The 18382-nt window shown below is 41.6% G+C and overlaps 3 protein-coding genes across 6 annotated transcripts in view; all 3 read right to left on the reverse strand.

The window, feature by feature from the left end:
* The window catches only part of LOC135095774 (alpha/beta-tubulin-N-acetyltransferase 9-like), a 14832-nt gene extending 11331 nt beyond the window's left edge, over positions 1-3501 (reverse strand). For 2 of the 3 annotated variants that reach the window (XR_010264486.1, XM_063996873.1), the window contains exons 1-2: positions 3359-3501; positions 1-1536 (exon numbers count right to left, since the gene is read on the reverse strand). The exon at positions 1-1536 is cut by the window's left edge. Coding sequence is in view for 1 of the 3 variants with exons in the window: in XM_063996873.1 (XP_063852943.1) it covers positions 889-1494 (606 nt within the window). In the remaining 2 variants the exon portion in view is untranslated. The remainder of the gene's footprint in view (positions 1537-3358) is intronic. The other variant, XR_010264487.1, reaches the window with a different exon arrangement.
* Positions 3502-4121: 620 nt separating this feature from the next.
* Positions 4122-9607, reverse strand: LOC135095835 (transmembrane protein 183-like). The gene is made up of 7 exons (XM_063996962.1): positions 9602-9607; positions 8517-8613; positions 7747-7848; positions 7328-7529; positions 7010-7144; positions 6426-6605; positions 4122-6017 (listed from the first exon to the last, which is right to left on the reverse strand). The coding sequence occupies exons 2-7, from the start codon at positions 8549-8551 to the stop codon at positions 5913-5915; spliced, it is 759 nt and encodes a 252-aa protein (XP_063853032.1). The 5' UTR covers positions 8552-8613; positions 9602-9607; the 3' UTR covers positions 4122-5912.
* Positions 9608-9626: 19 nt separating this feature from the next.
* Positions 9627-15241, reverse strand: LOC135095836 (nucleosome-remodeling factor subunit BPTF-like). 2 transcript variants are annotated; one of them, XM_063996964.1, is made up of 4 exons: positions 15002-15241; positions 11389-11536; positions 10650-10787; positions 9627-9806 (listed from the first exon to the last, which is right to left on the reverse strand). In XM_063996964.1, the coding sequence occupies exons 2-4, from the start codon at positions 11477-11479 to the stop codon at positions 9673-9675; spliced, it is 363 nt and encodes a 120-aa protein (XP_063853034.1). In that variant the 5' UTR covers positions 11480-11536; positions 15002-15241; the 3' UTR covers positions 9627-9672. The 2 variants fall into 2 exon arrangements, with proteins under 2 accessions (XP_063853034.1, XP_063853033.1); XM_063996963.1 differs by lacking the exon at positions 15002-15241 and adding an exon at positions 12282-12524 and having other exon boundaries at positions 9630-9806.
* Between the last annotated feature and the right edge of the window lie 3141 nt (positions 15242-18382).

An 18382-nucleotide genomic window follows, 5' to 3' on the forward strand; every position in this document is an offset into this window, starting at 1 on the left:
AAAAAATAAATAAATAAACCAATAACTTTTCCCAAACCTCACCTAAACAAACACAAACACACACACACACTGCAACCACTCAAAATAAACAATAAATAACTAAATCAATCTACAATAACCTCATTCTAAATAAATAACAAAGATTTATCAGTATCCCCATTTTCTATATCACAGCCCCTACCTCCCCCGGGCCTACCCTTCCCCTCCTAGTAGTAAGGGGCTCCTCTCCCCCCACCTCCCCTCCCCTGCCAAGCACCAAACACAGCCCTTAATAGTGGTACCCTTAAAACAGGGCAGGTATTAGAGCGCTCTCTCTCTCTCTCTCTCTCTCTCTCTCTCTCTCTCTCTCTCTCTCTCTCTCTCTCTCTCTCTCTTAATCTTAGCAATTTTGTGTGTGTGTGTGTGTGTGTGTGTGTGTGTGTGTGTGTGTGTGTGTGTGTGTGTGTGTGTGTTCATCCATACATCAATGAGAGTGAAATGGTGACAAGACAGAGCAGAAGAGAGAGGTGAGAGAGAGAGAAGGCACACAAGGAGAAGAGATCACATTATGAAACCTTATATCAAGTGACAACAGTACAGAACAGAGGCACAGACGTACACACACACAGAGACAGAGACAGAGACAGAGAGAGAGAGAGAGAGAGAGAGAGAGAGAGAGAGAGAGAGAGAGAGAGAGAGAGAGAGAGAGAGAGGGGACACACCAACACACACACAAGGCATGGAAAAACCACACTAACAAAAGCAGAACCAAGCAAAATGAAGGAATAAAGATGGGAGACACTTAGACAGAGAGATAGAGATAGAGAGAGAGAGAGAGAGACAGAGCACACACCCACACAAGCACACCACCCCAACAAGCACACCACTACGCCGGCACCCCGGGCACCACTACTCGTCCTCGGGGGTGTAGGGGAGGCACTGGAAGGCCGGGGTGTTCTGCCGCAGCCAGCCCCGCCAGCCCTCGTCCACCACCACCTCCAGCGTCACCTCCTGGAAGGCCTCGGAGCGCCCCACCTCGCTGAAGTGCATCTTGGTGAACATGTTGATGCTGGGCGTGTTGCCCTCCCCGATCTTGGCCTGGTACCTGGTGACGCCCAGGTACTCGGCGCCGTACCGCAGCATGAGCAGCATGGCCTCCCATCCCCGCCGCGTGCCGCGCAGGGCCGGCTCGGCGATCATGATCTCCGCCTCCGCCACGCTGCGGTCCTCGGGGTCCGTCAGGAAGAGGTTGGTGTCGCCGATCATGGCCTCCGTCTCGGAGCCGCGCGTGGCCAGCAGGGCGCGGTCCAGGATGATGAAGGTGCACTTGTCCTCGTCAGACATCCAGGAGGCCTGCATGCGGTGCTCCTCCTCCAGGGTGAGGCGGTGCGAGGCCGTCAGCGTCCGCAGCTCCTCGCTGGACATCCACTGGTGGTAGCGCTCCACGTGCACGCTGCGGTAGGGCACCAGCTCCACCCGCTGCCCCACAACGCGCGTCTTGAGGTTGGTGCGCATCGCTGCCGCCGCCGCGCCGCACACCGTCTGCCACGCCGCACCCTGGGGACAGCCAGTCAGACAGGGGGCGTGCATGGTGGGGGGTAGGGAAGCCTGCCACACCATGCAACACAACACGGGAACATCCTGACCTACCTGTGACTGACTGACTGACTGACTGACTGAGTGAGTGAGTGAGTGGCAGTGTTGGTGCACACCTGTGTCCTCACCTGCCTCAGTCACTGCCACACACCTGGTGACACACCACACACTGCCATCACCACCACCACCAACACTACCACACCTGCCACACACTTTGTAACAAGATGGGGACGTGCACACCAACCGTGGCAAACTGACGGCAAACAGATTTTAACGTTGGTAAACATCACATCATAAAATTTGGCAGAAGTTGAGAGAGACCTGATTGGAATTACAAACCAGACAACACAAGTGAAGCACCTGAAAGGAAGAAGACCCAGCTGTAATAATGAACACCAGGCCTTATAAGTCACCTCCTGAGTGACAGAGCAAGGGACGTGCACCGCCTGCTGCCACACACGAGAACACCATTCAGACACACACACGGGGAAATGATTAGCAAGATAACCACAACATTAGTACAACCAACGCTGTAACGTGACGCAGTAGTTTGCAGTACACATCCACAAAACACACTGAAAGGTTAAAATGCAATGAGCAACAACAAAACAGGTGCCAGAATGAGAAGACCTGAGCTGTGAGGAGAGGCCTGGCACTCTGAAGCTGTTAACACAAGAGATGAAGCCCAGGTGGGGTGATCATGATGTACTAATGTCTGGAAGGAGAAGAAAAGATTGATGTGGATTTTGTGGAGGTAAAACTATCAATGCTAAGAGACACAGTAAGATATTGTACAGGAAGCTGAAGAAAACATGAGGGGGACTGCAGCTGTTCTTGCAGATTAACCAACCTATGGAATGCACTGACTGACTAAGATGTGTGTGTGTGTGTGTGTGTGTGTGTGTGTGTGTGTGTGTGTGTGTGTGTGTGTAAGGAACATTCACAGGTTGAAAGATAAACATGACAAATTAACTCTTAAAGACAGGTCATTAGCATCTTGACCCCCCCACACACACACACAAGGGTCAGTGTGGTAATCATAAGGCAAGGATCAGTTTGTCAGTCCATCTGTTGGTGTAAATATTTTCCTGTTCATGCTGAGTGGAGTGGGGGGAGGGGGGGATGAGGTGAGGTGACAGGATACGTGAGGCTGTGTCAGTGTCATGGCTCTGTTCTGAAGCACTCTGCTGTCTCACCACAACGACACTCAAATTACATCAATATATATTCCCATAATGTGGTGAACAAATACACACACAAATTTTAACTAAGTGTCATAACAGAAGATAAGATTTTTTTCTTTTTTTATGTACATTTGTTTTAGTGAGCCATGAATCCACCTCGTTCTCTGTCAGAATGTTGTTACAACGTCACTGTTTTCTAGTTAATTCCTTTTGGTGCAAGACACATTCACCAGCCAAGTGTTGTCATGCAGCAGTGGTAGCCGCTGGTGTGTCTGGGGCAGATGTGGGGGGCGTGTGCTCCCCCACCCACCCCCGGCACCCCGCCCAGTCTTGGCTGCCCCCACCAGCTGACTGACTGCTACTATTACTACCACCACCACAACCATCTGTTACCCATACAACCATGCACTGCCACGCACCACACACACCAGCGGCAGGGCTCCACCACCACCACGATCACACGCACAGACACCACCAGACAACAATTGCCATCACAATACATTAAAAAATAACAAAAACATCTGTACTTTTGAGAAAAACAAAAGGGGCACAATGGAATCATGATATTTAAAGGGTCACAGGGGACGCCACTGCTGTACCTGGTGTGTGCCGGTCTGCGTGGGACGTATGGGAGATGCACAGGCCGCCAGGAGACACAGAAGGCACGGAGACAGGGGTAAAACAGTGCTAAGAGTCACCCCAGGGAGGACAGAGTCAGCCGCGGCCAGGCGGGGAGCCCTCTGTCTACGAACCTACACATTTTTTTGTAGTCTATTACTATTTTTTTTTTCAGTTGATTTTTTATATATATTTTATCGCAAATATTATTTTGGTTATATTTTTGCGCTTTTTTTCCTATCGTTTAATGATTATTACAGAATATACAAGCCTAATACGCTGAATGTCGAGATTTTAGATTTTTCTTCATATTTACTTTTGTTTTCTATATATTTTACATTATTATTTTTTGTTATAATATCTATTAGGATCTATTATATCCACTAATATCTTTCAATGTTCTTGTTGTCTAAATCCTTGCTGAAAAAAAAAGCCTGATGAAAAGGCCACCTAAAATGAAAGAGGATGTCATTTCAACAGGTGGATTAAAATAAATGTTAACTATAAAATTGAAGGAGACAAAAAAAAAAAAAAAAAAAAAAAAAAAAAACTTTTTTCATGTATGGCAAATTAATTTTTCTTTTTGTTGACTGTTTTGTACACAAGTGTACATCCATGCACAATTCATGATGCTGCAGATAAACGAGGATATGAAAAGAAATGACCATAATTGTTTATCATGAGTACTTTTATTTCAATGGCTGCAGACCCAGGATGGAGGTGGAGGAGGAGGAAGAGGAGGAATATCATCACAAACATTTTTATTTCAATGTTCATCACTTCAATGGCGGAGGAAAAGGAAGAGGAAGAGGAGGAAACAGCGGAGGCCCTGCAGTAGTAACAAAAATAAGCACCATACATGACATAATAAACACACACATTTATATACATACTTATTCATATTTGTTATGCTTTGTTATGATTTGAAACTTTGGACGGGTCAGAGAGAGAGAGAGAGAGAGAGAGAGAGAGAGAGAGAGAGAGAGAGAGAGAGAGAGAGAGAGAGAGAGAGAGAGAGAGAGAGAGAGAGATAGCGCTCCAGCCTTCTGTATATACTAGTCTCCAATACAGTATAATCTCAACACAGTACAAACACATACAAAAATAATGGTAGTCTTTGCAATAACAACAAGGACACATTTTCACACTCGCAAACATTTCTCTCTCTCACCACGATTGTTCTCAAAGGCAACAGAGGCGATTGGTCAGGCTGTTAATGGTATTTTGATCCTGGATGCTCAGTACTTATCAAGCTATCACTGGAAACATAAAAAAAAGTATTGAAAACCCCAAAATCTTTCAATACACTCTCCTAAACTACCACTAAAACCATGAAAATTCTCTTGAAAACCCAGCAACTTTCTCTAGAGCCTTAAAATTATCACTAGAACCATGAAAACACCTTTGAAAATCCAGTAACTTTCTCTAGAGCCTTTAAATTATCACTTAGAACCATGAAAACACCCTTGAAAACCCCAATAACTTTCCCTAGAGCTTTTAAATTATCACTAGAACCATGAAAACACCCTTGAAAACCCCAATAACTTTCCCTAGAGCATTTAAACTAGCAACAATCATGGAAACACCCTTGAAAACTCCAATAACTTCTACTAGAGCATTTAAACCATTACCACAATCATGGAAACACCCTTGAAAACTCCAATAACTTCCACTACAGCCTTTGAAGCCAGTGATGAGAAAATAAATGTTTGCAAATATGAAATTCAATAAGATTACAATATTAACATTTATTTCCCACACAAAACAACCCCTTCCAGTCATTCCACTTAGCTACAGACACACATACTGATCATTTAGCCACCTACCCACTCAATACCCATTCATACAGTCTTTTAACCACACCCCCAGTCACTTAACCAGTCAATTCTCACCCACACAGTAATTAACCAGACATTCTTCAACTACAGTCATTTAATCAGTCAATTCTAATCTACAGAATCTTCTAAACACACTATTCACAGCCACAGTCACTTCAACACACCAAACACAGGTCAAGTCATTTCACCAGTCAATTCTCAATCACGCAGTCTTCTAAACACCCAAACAGCCTTTTAAACACCACACATAGTCAAACATTCAATTTTTCAGCTATACAGTCTTTTAAATACAACAAACACAGCCTCCAGTCATTTAAACAGTCAATTCTCAATCACACAGTCTTCTAAACACCCCCATAGTTATTTTACCAGCCAAACAGCCTTTTAAATACGCATAGTCACTCAAACAATCAATTTTTCAGCTATACAGTCTTTTAAATACAACAAACACAGCCTCCAGTCATTTAAACAGTCAATTCTCATCAAACAATCAATTTTTCAGCCATACAGTCTTTTAAATACAACAAACACAGCCTCCAGTCATTTAAACAGTCAATTCTCAATCACACAGCCTTCTAAACCAATCACACTCGTCTAAACACACCCACAAAACACTTTAAAAATTCATAGAATCTTTTAAACACCCCCTCCAGTCACTTCACCGGCCACCCAGCACCCCAGTTCACCAGTTCAGGGGTCACCAGTCATCCTTATCACCGCTGTCGGATATTTGCAGGACGTTCCAGTACTCCGGGTGCCACCAGGGATACAGTCGGACGTTGGTTACTGGGTCCAGTGTTATCTGTCGACGCAGGGTTACGTTAGGTTGGTTTGGTTAGGTTAGGTTAGATTAGGTTAGGTTAGGTTAGATTAGGTTAGGTTAGGTTAGGTTAGGTTAGGTTAGGTTAGGTTAAGTTAGGTTAGGTTAGGTTTGGCTTGCTTTGGTTAGGTTACAGAGAGAGAGAGAGAGAGAGAGAGAGAGAGAGAGAGAGAGAGAGAGAGAGAGAGAGAGAGAGAGAGAGAGAGAGAGAGAGAGAGAGAGAGAGAGAGAGAGAGAGAGAGAGAATGAGTAGATTATGTACAAGGTGAAGAAAATGAAATAGAAAAACAACAACAAATAATAATAACAACAACAACAATATGAAGAAAAGGAAAAAAACAAACAAACAAACAAACAAACAAACCACCACCACCACCACTACCCCCTAACCTCAGTGGCGGGAACACGGTGGCGACGGGTGGGGGCCCTGGAGGAGGAGGGCAGGAGGTGTGGGGGGACCAGGGCAAGACGGAGCGTGTGGCTGCAGAGGTTGGCCGAGACCCCCACCCCCGCATGGTACAGGTGCTCCCCCATCACCATTGGCACCGCATACACACCTGCACCGGTGGCCTGCGACGGGCGGACAGACAGACAGGTGTAGTTAGCATGATGAGGGTAGAAATAAGAATGAATCAAATGTTGTGTGTATGTTTGTTTGTTTGTTTGTTTGTCTGTGTCTGTTTCTCTCTCTATCTTAATTTATTCGTTTTTTTTGTCTATCTGTTTATCAATTTGTCTGTCTATTTGTGCATCTATCTTTCTCTGCCTCTATCTATCTAAGTCTGTGTGTCTGTCTGTCCATCTATCTATATATTTGTTAATTCCTTTCTTTCTGTTTATTTACTACCTATATCTCTGTTTATCAATCTTTCTCTTGCACACACACACAACAAGTATTCAGTTTATGAGTCTATTCCTTTATATTTACTTCCTAACCACATCCCGGTGTCTGTCTATCACACACACACACTCACCTCCAGCACCCAGCATCCACTGTGGGGGTTGGTGTGAGCAGGTGCCTCCCCTACACACTTGGCCAGCCTCCCATCCCTGCTGCAGTGCTGAGGATGCGCAAACTTGAAGAAATACTTGTGGTGTGACCCTTCCTTCTGTGCTGGGAGAGAGAGGTACTGCTGTGACACACTGACAGACGCCTGGTGCTGTTTGTTAGTGCTGAGGTGCTAGGACACACACACACACACACACACACACACACACACACACACACACACACACACACACACACAACCCCTCCAGAACCCCCACACACACACAGACACACACACACACACCCTATGCCACTGCAGTATGCATTGGGCACGCAGCAGCTGTGTGGGGTCAGCGCTAAGGGGCTTCTCGGCGGCCAGGCGGGCACAGAAGGGAGGGTACATGAGGAAGAGGGCTCGGATGACACACACGCGCACGTCCCTCATCCTTCGGTCTATGTTCCAGTAACTGAGGGATTCTGGGAGGGCGGCTGTCCATTGGTAGTGTCTGAGGGAGGAAGAGAGAGAGAGAGAGAGAGAGAGAGAGAGAGAGAGAGAGAGAGAGAGAGAGTGAGAGATACGCATACACAATGAATATTCTATCTGTCTGTTCATTTCTTTGTGTATTTTCTCTATATGCATAAAGATAAATAAATAAATAAAAAATACTTAAACAACATAAAAGTAAAACAAACACACACACACACAAACACACACACACTAACCTTCTAAACAACGACAGCCAGAACTGCACTGTAGTCGTGATGTATCGAGTTGCTTGACACAGACAGGCAAACTTCACTACAACCTCTGGACTAATGTACTCACTGCCAGGGAGAGAGAGAGAGAGAGAGAGGGAGAGAGTGAGAGGTGTTGCGATGATGGCCTTGGTAACACTGAGTCAAGTTAGGATGTGTCTGTGCTTGAAAACCTCTCTTCTATATTCTTAATGTGTTACTGTCTTATCTTGCTCACTTTTAACAAGCTGTAGGGGAAGTTACTGTGGTTCTCAAGGGTGTTTTTATGGTTCTATAGTTTGACAGGCTGCAGTGGAAGTTATTGTGGTTCTCAAGGGTGTTTTCATGTTTCTATAGTTTGACAGGCTGCAGTGGAAGTTATTGGGGTTTTCAAGGGTGTTTTCATGTTTCTATAGTTTGACAGGGTGCAGTGGAAGTTATTGTGGTTCTCAAGGGTGTTTTCATGGTTCTATAGTTTGACAGGCTGCAGTGGAAGTTATTGGGGTTTTCAAGGGTGTTTTCATGGTTCTATAGTTTGACAGGCTGTAGTGGAAGTTATTGAGAAATGTAAAGATGTTTCTGTGATTCAAGAGAGAGAGAGAGAGAGAGAGAGAGAGAGAGAGAGAGAGAGAGAGAGAGAGAGAGAGAGAGAGAGAGAGAGAGAGAGAGAGAGAGAGAGAGAGAGAGAGAGAGAGAGAGAGAGAGAGAGAGAGAGAGAGAGAGAGAGAGAGAGAGAGAGAGGGGAATCTTTTCTTTACCTAATACAGAACCATAAGTCAAGAGGATAATCCATCACTCCTTCCTCTTCCTCTTGTGTCCTCTCCACCACTCTTCTCCTCCTCCTCCTCTTGTGGTCTGGGGAGAGGAGGCAGGTAGGTTAGCTTAATTGTTTTTCATTTATTATTATCTAAGTTAATTTTTTTCTTTTCTTTAATATTATCTAAGTTAGGTTAGGTTCGGTTAGGTTCGGTTTGGTTAGATTAGGTTAGGTTTTTTTCTTTTCTTTATCATTATCTAAGTTAGGGTTAGGTTCGGTTTGGTTCGGTTCGGTTTGGTTAGGTTCGGTTTGGTTTGGTTTGGTTTGGTTAGGTTAGGTTCGGTTTGGTTCGGTTCGGTTTGGTTAGGTTAGGTTAGGTCTTTTTTCCTTTCTTTATTATTATCTAAGTTAGGTTAGGGTTAGGTTCAGTAATTTTTCTTTTCTTTATTATTATCTTAGTTAGGTTAGGTTAGGTTCGATTAGATTCAGTTCGGTTAGGTTAGATTAGGTTAGTTTTTTTTTCTTTTCTTTATTATTATCTAAGTTAGGTTAGGTTCAGTTATTTTTTCTTTTCTTTATTATCTATGTTAGGTTACGTTCTTTTTTTTCCTTTCTGTATTATTATATAAGTATTTATGGTTTTACTGAATGATTCTCACCAAATCATCATAATTTTCATCACTTTCACAATAATTACCCCATCACCATCTTTTCAGTCTTATCTTTCACCCTTCATTTTCACTATCATTATCACCATCATCACAACCTTTCACCCGTCACTTTCACTGTCATCACCATCACTATTTTCAGACACAATCTTTCAATCCTTACTTTCACTATCATCATCACCATCATCACTATTTCACGTCACAATCTTTCATCCCTCATTTCCACTATTATCATCACCATCATCACTACTTCGTCACAATCTTTCATCTCTCACTTTCACAATCACCATGTTTTCAATCCTTCATCACTCTTTCACCATTATCACCACAAACACCACCCTTTCACTCTCCTTGTCACCATCTCATCACCATTCATCACCACTCACTCTCTCACCATCAACACACCACTCACTCTCACCTCTCTTAGTTGGTCAGGACTCATCACCACTCACTCTCTCATCATCAACACACCACTCACTCTCACCTCTCTTAGTTGTCCAGGACTCCCTTCTCTCTCTCTTCACCATCATCACCATCAGCTTCACCGTTACAGATGATGGTGTCTTCGTCGTCATCATCCTGCTCGTCCCAAGGCCTCTCGTCACTGTCCTTCACTACTGACACTGCGAGAGGAAGTGATGGTGAGGTGATGGTGAGATCTTGGGAATGACAGACAGACAGACAGACAGACAGACAGATAGACAGACAGCTTCTCAAAAATATAGACATCTCATTTAGACTGAAAGGAATGGGAATGCAGCACAGACAGACAGACAGACAGACAGACAGACAGACAAATAGATAGACAGATAGACAGACAGCTTCCCAAAATATAGATATCTGGTTTGGACTGAAAGGATTGGAAATACAAGACAGACAGACAGATAGACAGACAGACAGACAGACAGACAGACAGACAGACAGACAGACAGACAGACAGACAGCTTCTCAAAATATAGATGTCTGAAGAGGTGAGAGAGGCAAGGAGTCTACAGTGACTAAAGGAAGGACTGGAAAAACATAAATGCTGAGACAGGACCATACACTCAAAACACACACACGCACACACACACACACACACACACACACACACACACACACACACACACACACACACAGGTGATTGAAGCATAGAATAAATAAAGATGTAAAGATTAGATTATACAGTACACACGCACATACTTAAAACTGACGCACTCAGACAGACATATACAATCCTAAACACACACACACACACACACAAATAATAAAATAAATAAATAAATAAATAAATAAATAAATAAATAAATAAATAAATAAAAATAAATAAATGAATAAATAACAGAAAAAAGTAAAATAAGTAAAATATGAAAAATCAAATAAAATCATTAAACAAAACATTAATAAAAAAATAAAATAAAAATAAATAAATAAATCACACACACACACACACACACACACACACATACAAGAACAGGAACACACACACTTCTTCATTGCTGTAGTCAGGCTTTCCTTCTTCATCCGAGCACCACCACCACCACCACCACTGCTGCCGCCACCACCACCACCACCACCACTACCAATCTTCCCTGCACGGTTGGCAAAGTGGTCCAGAGTCACATCTGCAAGGTCAAACCAGGTCACTGATGTGCTTCTTACATAACTAATTATTTATGTTACTTAAACCATCTGATTTACATTATTAAGCACTTGATAAACACACACACACACACACACACACACACACACACACACACACAGAATCAATATTACTGTTTTTAATATTTATTCAATTACAGTAAATTCTTCATTACATGTCACAAGCTTACAATACATTAATGGTGTATAGGGAATGTCAATAGGAGTATAAATAACTACAATACAAATAAACATGTAGAAAGAGATGAGATAAAACAAAAAGAAAGCCAAACGTATACAGTAATACTAATAATAATCTTTGTTTCTCTATTTCTCTTTCTGTTTCCACACATTATGTAATTATTCTGGTCTACTTAAACATGTACACAACTACAATGTCAATAAAAGGGAGAAACAAAAGTAATGGCAATAATCTCTCTCTCTCTCTCTCTCTCTCTCTGTTAGCTCACCACACAATTAATTAGGCCAAACTGAGCATAAATAACTACAATGTCAATAAAAATGTAAACAATAAAAGTAAAATAAAGGAGAAATGGAAATAACAGCAACCCCTGTCTCTCTCACCACACACTGCAGCGGTCCGCCTCTCAAGGGTCCGTGTGGTGCGTGAGGCTCGTGGGTGGTTGGCGCGGCGACTGCAGACCCCATGTGGCATCACACACCACCACTGCCACCACCACCACCACCACCACCACCACAGCCACCGCCGTCACTGCAGGGAAGATCAACGAGTCAGTTTTATCTATTGTTTTCAAGCAAGGGAGGAACACTCAGAAGCAAATTCAAGATAATAAACAAATAAAAGCATAAAGGCTTGTTGTCTCTCCCAAACTCAAAGGAATATTAAGACACAGCAATGAACACTTAGTTTTATCTATCATTTTTCAAGCATGAGCGAGAAAGACTTAAAGGAAAAACAAATTCAGGATATAAAATAAATAAGAAATGGCTCCTGTCTCTCCCATAAGCATACTAAACCACAGCTGGTAACATTAACACGTCTGTTTGATTTATATTTTTTTTAACAAAAGGAGACTCGACCGATAAGCAAGTTCATCCAGGAAGTTTGTGTGCTGTGTCCCTAAACATGGCAGGAACACTAACCAAACGCCAACCTCAATGTGCTGAATGCATGTGTCTCATGTCCCTGTGACGCTTGCATCAACACACACACACACACACACACACACACACACACACACACACACACACAGTGATAGTAAATGCTTGGTCAACATACATAAAGATATGGTAAATGTTAATGTCATTCATATCTTCGCACAACAACAACAACAACAACAACAACAACAACAACAACAACAACAACAACACACACACACACACACACACACACACCAAGTTTCCTATCCTAAGTGACAGGTGTTCTGTCCTCCACCACCACACGCCAGCAGCACAGCCCACCACACAGCCCACCACACAGCACACACCACACTCACCATACACCCCGTCAGTCACCAGCTGCAGTCAGTGCGGTGCGGGAACAAGTCAATGCGGCCGCAAGTCAATCCGGCCCAAGTCATTCCGGCCCAAGAGAACAGCTGGGAACACACCACGACGCCAGCAACGCTACACTGCCACCAATAACAAACACGGCTCGGCAGATACACTCTGTCCAGGAAACTCGTCTTAAAACCCTTCTTGCCAGTGCTGCTAGGGACGGCTTATGTAAACCACACACACACACACACACACACACACACAAACACACACACACACATATATATATATATTATATATATATATATATATATATATATATATATATATATATATATATATATATATATATATATATATATATATATATATATATATATATATATATATATATATATATATATATATATATATATACTCGACTCGAGGAGAATGTGGGTCCCACCTGGCTGGGTCCCGCAGCCCCCCGTTGTGAGTTGCCAGCTATCAAGCACAAAACTCTCTCTCTCTCTCTCTCTCTCTCTCTCTCTCTCTCTCTCAGCCCCAATGGCAAGAAGTTCCGAAGCAAGCCCCAGTTGACCCGCTACCTCGGTGACACTGTTGACCTTTCCTCCTTCGATTTTCGGACTGGGAAGGTCAACCCAATGCTGGCGAGGAAGAACAAGAAGCCCCGTGGTACCCTCTTTGATTACAGGTGTGTGTGTGTGTGTGTGTGTGTGTGTGTGTGTGTGTTTAAGCAAACTTAACCTAATCTCTTGAACTACAGGTGTGTGTGTGTAATAATAGTAATAATAATAATAATAATAATAATAATAATAATAATAATAATAATAATAATAATAATAAACGGTTTATTATTTAGGCAGTTAACAAACTGAAAATGTACGTGTGTGTGTGTGTGTGTGTGTTTAAGGAAACTTAACCTAATCTCTTGAACTACAGGTGTGTGTGTGTGTAATAATAATAATAATAATAATAATAATAATAATAAACGATTTATTATTCAGGCAGTTAACAAACTGAAAATGTACGCGCGCGCGCGCGCGTACATTTTCAACACACACACACACACACACACACACACACACACAAACACACACTGCATAAGCCTATATACAACGAAAGACAAGTCAACACACACACACACACACACACACACACACACACTGCATAAGCATCTGTACAACGAAAGACAAGGCAACACACACACACACACACACACACACACACACACACACACACACACACACACACACACTGTATAAGCATCTGTACAACGTAAGAGAAGGTAACACACACACACACTGCATCACCATCTGTACAACGAAAGATAAGGCAACACACACACACACACACACACACACACAAACACACTGCATAACAATCTGTACAACGAAAGACAAAGCAACACACACTGCATCACCATCTGTACAACGAAAAATAAGGCAACACACACACACACACACACACACACACACACACACACACACACACACACACACCTTGAAATACCTTGAAAAAAAAAACACTGAATATTTGCTGGGAGGGACTGGAAGGGAGTTAGGGAAGGTACCACTCTGATAACGTCATGGCTGGGGGGGGGCTTGTGACGTCACAGGGGGGTTGATGACGTCACAGCGACCGCTATTTACGTACGTACGTATTTCATTTTGAAAATGACCCCTCTAAAAAACGCAGCTAGACAGGAATGCTTTATAAATTCAGACTTGCCACACATTTTAACTAATGCCAAAAATAACAACACATTTCAAAACGCAGTAGTATTAAAGATATTTAAAAAGAAGTATCTGGAAACTATTGCAATCTTCACCCAATTTAAAATCGTTCAAATGTCCACCCATTCTGGCTTAAACATAACGGAAAACACTTTAAAAAATCTGAACTATTTTTTAAAACCATTTAAAGTGAGCTACAAGCACAAATAAAAAAATCTACCGAAAAAAATTCAATATTATTGGAAGTTGAACACGAATAAAAACAAGTGTACGGTGCACGCATTTCACTGAGCGGGACGGCAACACACTTAAAAAAACACCAACTATTTTTTAAAACCAATAAGAACCTAGTACAGGCTGAAATAAAAATTTAGTTTTGGGACCGTAAAAAAATACGCCGAAAACGGCCCTCTTATTTACACAAAAACAACGCCAAAATCACCACTTTTCACGCAACACACGCGCTCAAATAACTTAAAAAACAACGAAATATTTTTACAAACCATAAAATCTTAGCTACAAGCCGAAATAAAATACTTGGGAAATAAGAAAAAATAATATTGGAACCGGAGGGGGCTGGGGAGCCTTTTCCAAGATGGCGGTGGAGGGGGCCAGTGGAGGGGACGACCAACCCTTCTCACTCATTTAAACCCTCGCCAAACTTAAACTAAGTAATGGCAGGTATATCTAATGAGCGGATATTAAAGCTTGGTCATGTGGCTCCGCTTTGCGACAGTATTGGTTTAAAACACTCACAGATAAGATAGATAATGGCTAATAAATAGAGACCACCCAGATTGTTTACATTTTCATTAAGTTAAATTTTACGGTTTTTAGCAACGAGACGAGGGTGACACAGAGATATATTGTGCTGGAGGTTAGGTGAGATGCGTTAAAATGAGTTAAAACCGTGGATTGTTCAGTTATTCATTAAAAAGTTACGTTAAGTTACCTAAATTTATTCTAACACTTCCTAACCTTACCTTCCCTATGGTGGTGATGGTGGTGGTACCTTCCTGCCTCCTCGTCACTACGGCTGGCTGTCTAGCACCTTCTCACAGCCAAACTTTTCTTTATTTTGCTTGTTTTCACCCACTGCTGCCTTCGGGTGTCCACTGCTAGAGCCCACGCCTTCCTCATTACCAACTAAAGAAGGCTTAACTCATGGGTAAGCCTTGGCAGCCACTGTGTAGGCGTGGTTACACACAAAAAAAAAAAAAAATATATATGTCAGGCTGGGAGTTCAAACAGACGCGTACTAACACCACTCATAGACGTGACACACTGACTGGTTAATTTGTAAGGCAGAAGCGCCAGCGTTGCCAGATTGTTTTGGCCATATTATCTTACTACACAGGTTGAAATTATTGTACTTCTAGTAAAATTATCGTACATATGTAATTATTCCAAATATTATGCAAAACTGCCACTTTCTAAATACAGCAGAATTTAGGTTTTATATATATATATATTATATATATATATATATATATATATATATATATATATATATATATATATATAGAGAGAGAGAGAGAGAGAGAGAGAGGAGAGAGAGAGAGAGAGAGAGAGAGAGAGAGAGAGAGAGAGAGAGAGAGAGAGAGAGAGAGAGAGAGAGATGTGTGTGTGTGTGTGTGTAATGAAAAAAAAACAACAATGCCCTTAACAAACAAAACACTTTCCTAAATACATATCATTAATAATTGGAGAAAAACTACAGGACACTTGGTTAAGTTGTTTACTTACTATGTAGGAGATTACTGGTCTTGTTCTTCTATATATACATGGGGCACGTCGTCAGCAGCCCCGGCACTCTCTTCATTGGAGGAATATAGCACTCTTGACTTGAAGCTTGTTTCAGGCTTTTCACCAGGATGTCTTTTTTTGCCTCATGCTAATGCTGACTGTGAGCGCTGCATCTCTAGTGTAAACCGTGTGAAAACAAAAGACAGAAATATGCTAAAAACAGAAACCGTAAGAGACATCATCCTAGCGAAGCAGTGTGTTGCTTCACATCCAGCAGTGACTGTACGATCTTCAAACCATCAATCAAAGTCAATGATAAAAAAAAAAAAAACATGACATCAAGAGTGCTATATTCCTCCAATGAAGAGAGTGCCGGGGCTGCTGACGACGTGCCCCATGTATATATAGAAGAACAAGACCAGTAATCTCCTACATAGTAAGTAAACAACTTAACCAAGTGTCCTGTAGTTTTTCTCAAATTATTAATGATATGTATTTAGGAAAGTGTTTTGTTAAGGGCATTGTTGTTTTTTTTCATTACACACACACACACACACCTCTCTCTCTCTCTCTCTCTCTCTCTCTCTCTCTCTCTCTCTCTCTCTCTCTCTCTCTCTCTCTCTCTCTCTCTCTCTCTCTCTCTCTCTCTCTCTATATATATATATATATATATATATATATATATATATATATACCCTAAATTCTGCTGTATTTGGAAAGTGGCAGTTTTGCATAATATTTGGAATAATTAAATATGTACCATAATTTTACGAGAAGTACAATAATTTCAACCTGTGTAGTACGATAATATGGCCAAAACAATCTGGCAACACTGCCACCGCCATCACCTCAGTCTAGCTTGAGCGGTGAGGGAGGGAGGGTGTGTCGCTCCCACTCGGATTGCTATGTAAAGTTTAAGTGCTAAAACCCGAACAATGGAGAGCAACTCACTGTGCGAGAGCCTCCTTAAGTGGGTAAGTGAGAGAGAGGGGCTAATGTTTGCAGGAGTGGCGCGTAGAGACGGGAGATAAGACAAGCCGAGAATTTGTCAACAAACTGTCGTGAAATTTTCCTTCATTCTTTCCTTCACTTGCCTGTCCGCGCCCTGCCCTCCTCCTGGCCCTGGCTTGTCTTCTCTCCCTAGCCCCCTCCTGGAAAAATGAAATAAATAAATAAGTCAAAATAGTGGACTGTGGCTCAGATGCTTCAGTCACAACACGCAAATTGGGTGAAAATTTGTTTTAATTGTCTTATTTGAAAATGTATCGTTAGTAGTGATAGAAATTTATTGTGTGCAATCGCAGAGTTGTTAAGACTCGTTATTGTTAACCCTTACGCTGGGATGGCCGTGTTTTGTTGAGTGAGATGAGTGCAGTGAGTGCGTGCGTGCGTGCGTGGGTATAATGAAGGAAGAAGGATGTGGGTTCCTGTTGTGAGTGCCGCGCCGCGCCGCTGCACAGACAGTTACTCTTCAAAGTTTCAGCTGGCTATGGAAAAGACTGACTAGTAGTGAAAGGCTAAATAATAAAAAATGTATTCAGTAAAACTACATTTACTGAAAGTCATGTTAGTAATAAAACTATTATATAAAACCATCAAAATTATAAAAGAAATTAATAAAACCACACGTAGACAAGAACAGTGTTAGTAATAAAGATAATTCAGCAAAACCACATGAAAAATAAATAAGTAAATAAATAATAAACCACATACAAATGAGAACATGTTAGTTAGAAGTGAAAATATTAAGTAAACCACACATCATTAGAGAAGTGTAGCATGGAATGAGCTGTGAGGGACATGTATATTTAAAACCATTGGGGAGGCGGAGGTAGGGGAGGTGTGGAGGGTGTGGCCACAAGCAGGGAGGTGTGGCAGCCGCTGGCCAGGAGGGTGGCGGCCCGAGGGAAGCTGTGCCAGACTCTGAAAATTCTGGTGTTGAAATAAAGAATACTTGTCAATAGTGTAAAAGTAAATAAGAAAAAAAGGAAAAGCTTGTGTTAAAATAAAGAATACTTGTATATACTAAAAAAAAAGTAAGTAAAAAAAGAAATAGAAAAACTTGTGTTGAAATATAAGAATACTTGTTCATAGTAAAAAAACAAAAAAATAAATAAAAAATGAAAAATAGAAAAATATGTTGAAATAAAGAATACTTGTAAATAATAAAATAAGATACTATTACTACTACAAATAATAATAATAATAATAATAATCACAATGAAATAAAAAGTTAAGCTGCTCAGTTTTTTACCATCCAACCAGTTTGAGGTCAGGTCAGAAAATAAGTTATAATAATGATACTTGCTGACAAAAAATAAATAAATAAATGAATAGAAGAAAAATAGATGGCTTTATATCTGGCTTTGAACACTCCAGCCATTTTGAGCTCAGGGCAAGAAAGGTTCAAGCTGAAGATATAATGTACGCCAAACACCACCTTATTCACAAAGTGTCTAGAACCTTAAAAAAATAAATAAATAAATAACCCTTTGGTACCTAACTAAAAAATGTGGCTGTGTTTGGGTGAATTTTGCTGTTTGGGTTAATTTAGCATTGTTTGTGTGAATGTGTGGCTGTGTTTGTGTGAACGTGTGGCTGTGTTTGTGTGAATGTGT

The sequence above is a fragment of the Scylla paramamosain genome, unplaced genomic scaffold (genome assembly GCF_035594125.1).
Source record: "Scylla paramamosain isolate STU-SP2022 unplaced genomic scaffold, ASM3559412v1 Contig1, whole genome shotgun sequence".
Lineage (NCBI taxonomy): Eukaryota > Metazoa > Arthropoda > Malacostraca > Decapoda > Portunidae > Scylla > Scylla paramamosain.

What these genes read in the sequence shown, in the direction of transcription:
- LOC135095836 (XM_063996964.1), bottom strand. Translation starts at nt 11,479, where the DNA reads ATGCCACATGGGGTCTGCAGTCGCCGCGCCAACCACCCACGAGCCTCA. An exon ending in GCGGACCGCTGCAGTGTGTG is followed by an intron (nt 10,788 to 11,388) that starts GTGAGAGAGACA and finishes TTGACCTTGCAG; the next exon opens with ATGTGACTCTGGACCACTTT. An exon ending in GACTACAGCAATGAAGAAGT is followed by an intron (nt 9,807 to 10,649) that starts GTGTGTGTTCCT and finishes TTCCTCTCGCAG; the next exon opens with TGTCAGTAGTGAAGGACAGT.
- LOC135095835 (XM_063996962.1), bottom strand. Translation starts at nt 8,551, where the DNA reads ATGGATTATCCTCTTGACTTATGGTTCTGTATTAG. An exon ending in GACTTATGGTTCTGTATTAG is followed by an intron (nt 7,849 to 8,516) that starts GTAAAGAAAAGA and finishes TCTCCCTGGCAG; the next exon opens with TGAGTACATTAGTCCAGAGG. An exon ending in ACCGTGTTCCCGCCACTGAG is followed by an intron (nt 6,018 to 6,425) that starts GTTAGGGGGTAG and finishes CTGCGTCGACAG; the next exon opens with ATAACACTGGACCCAGTAAC.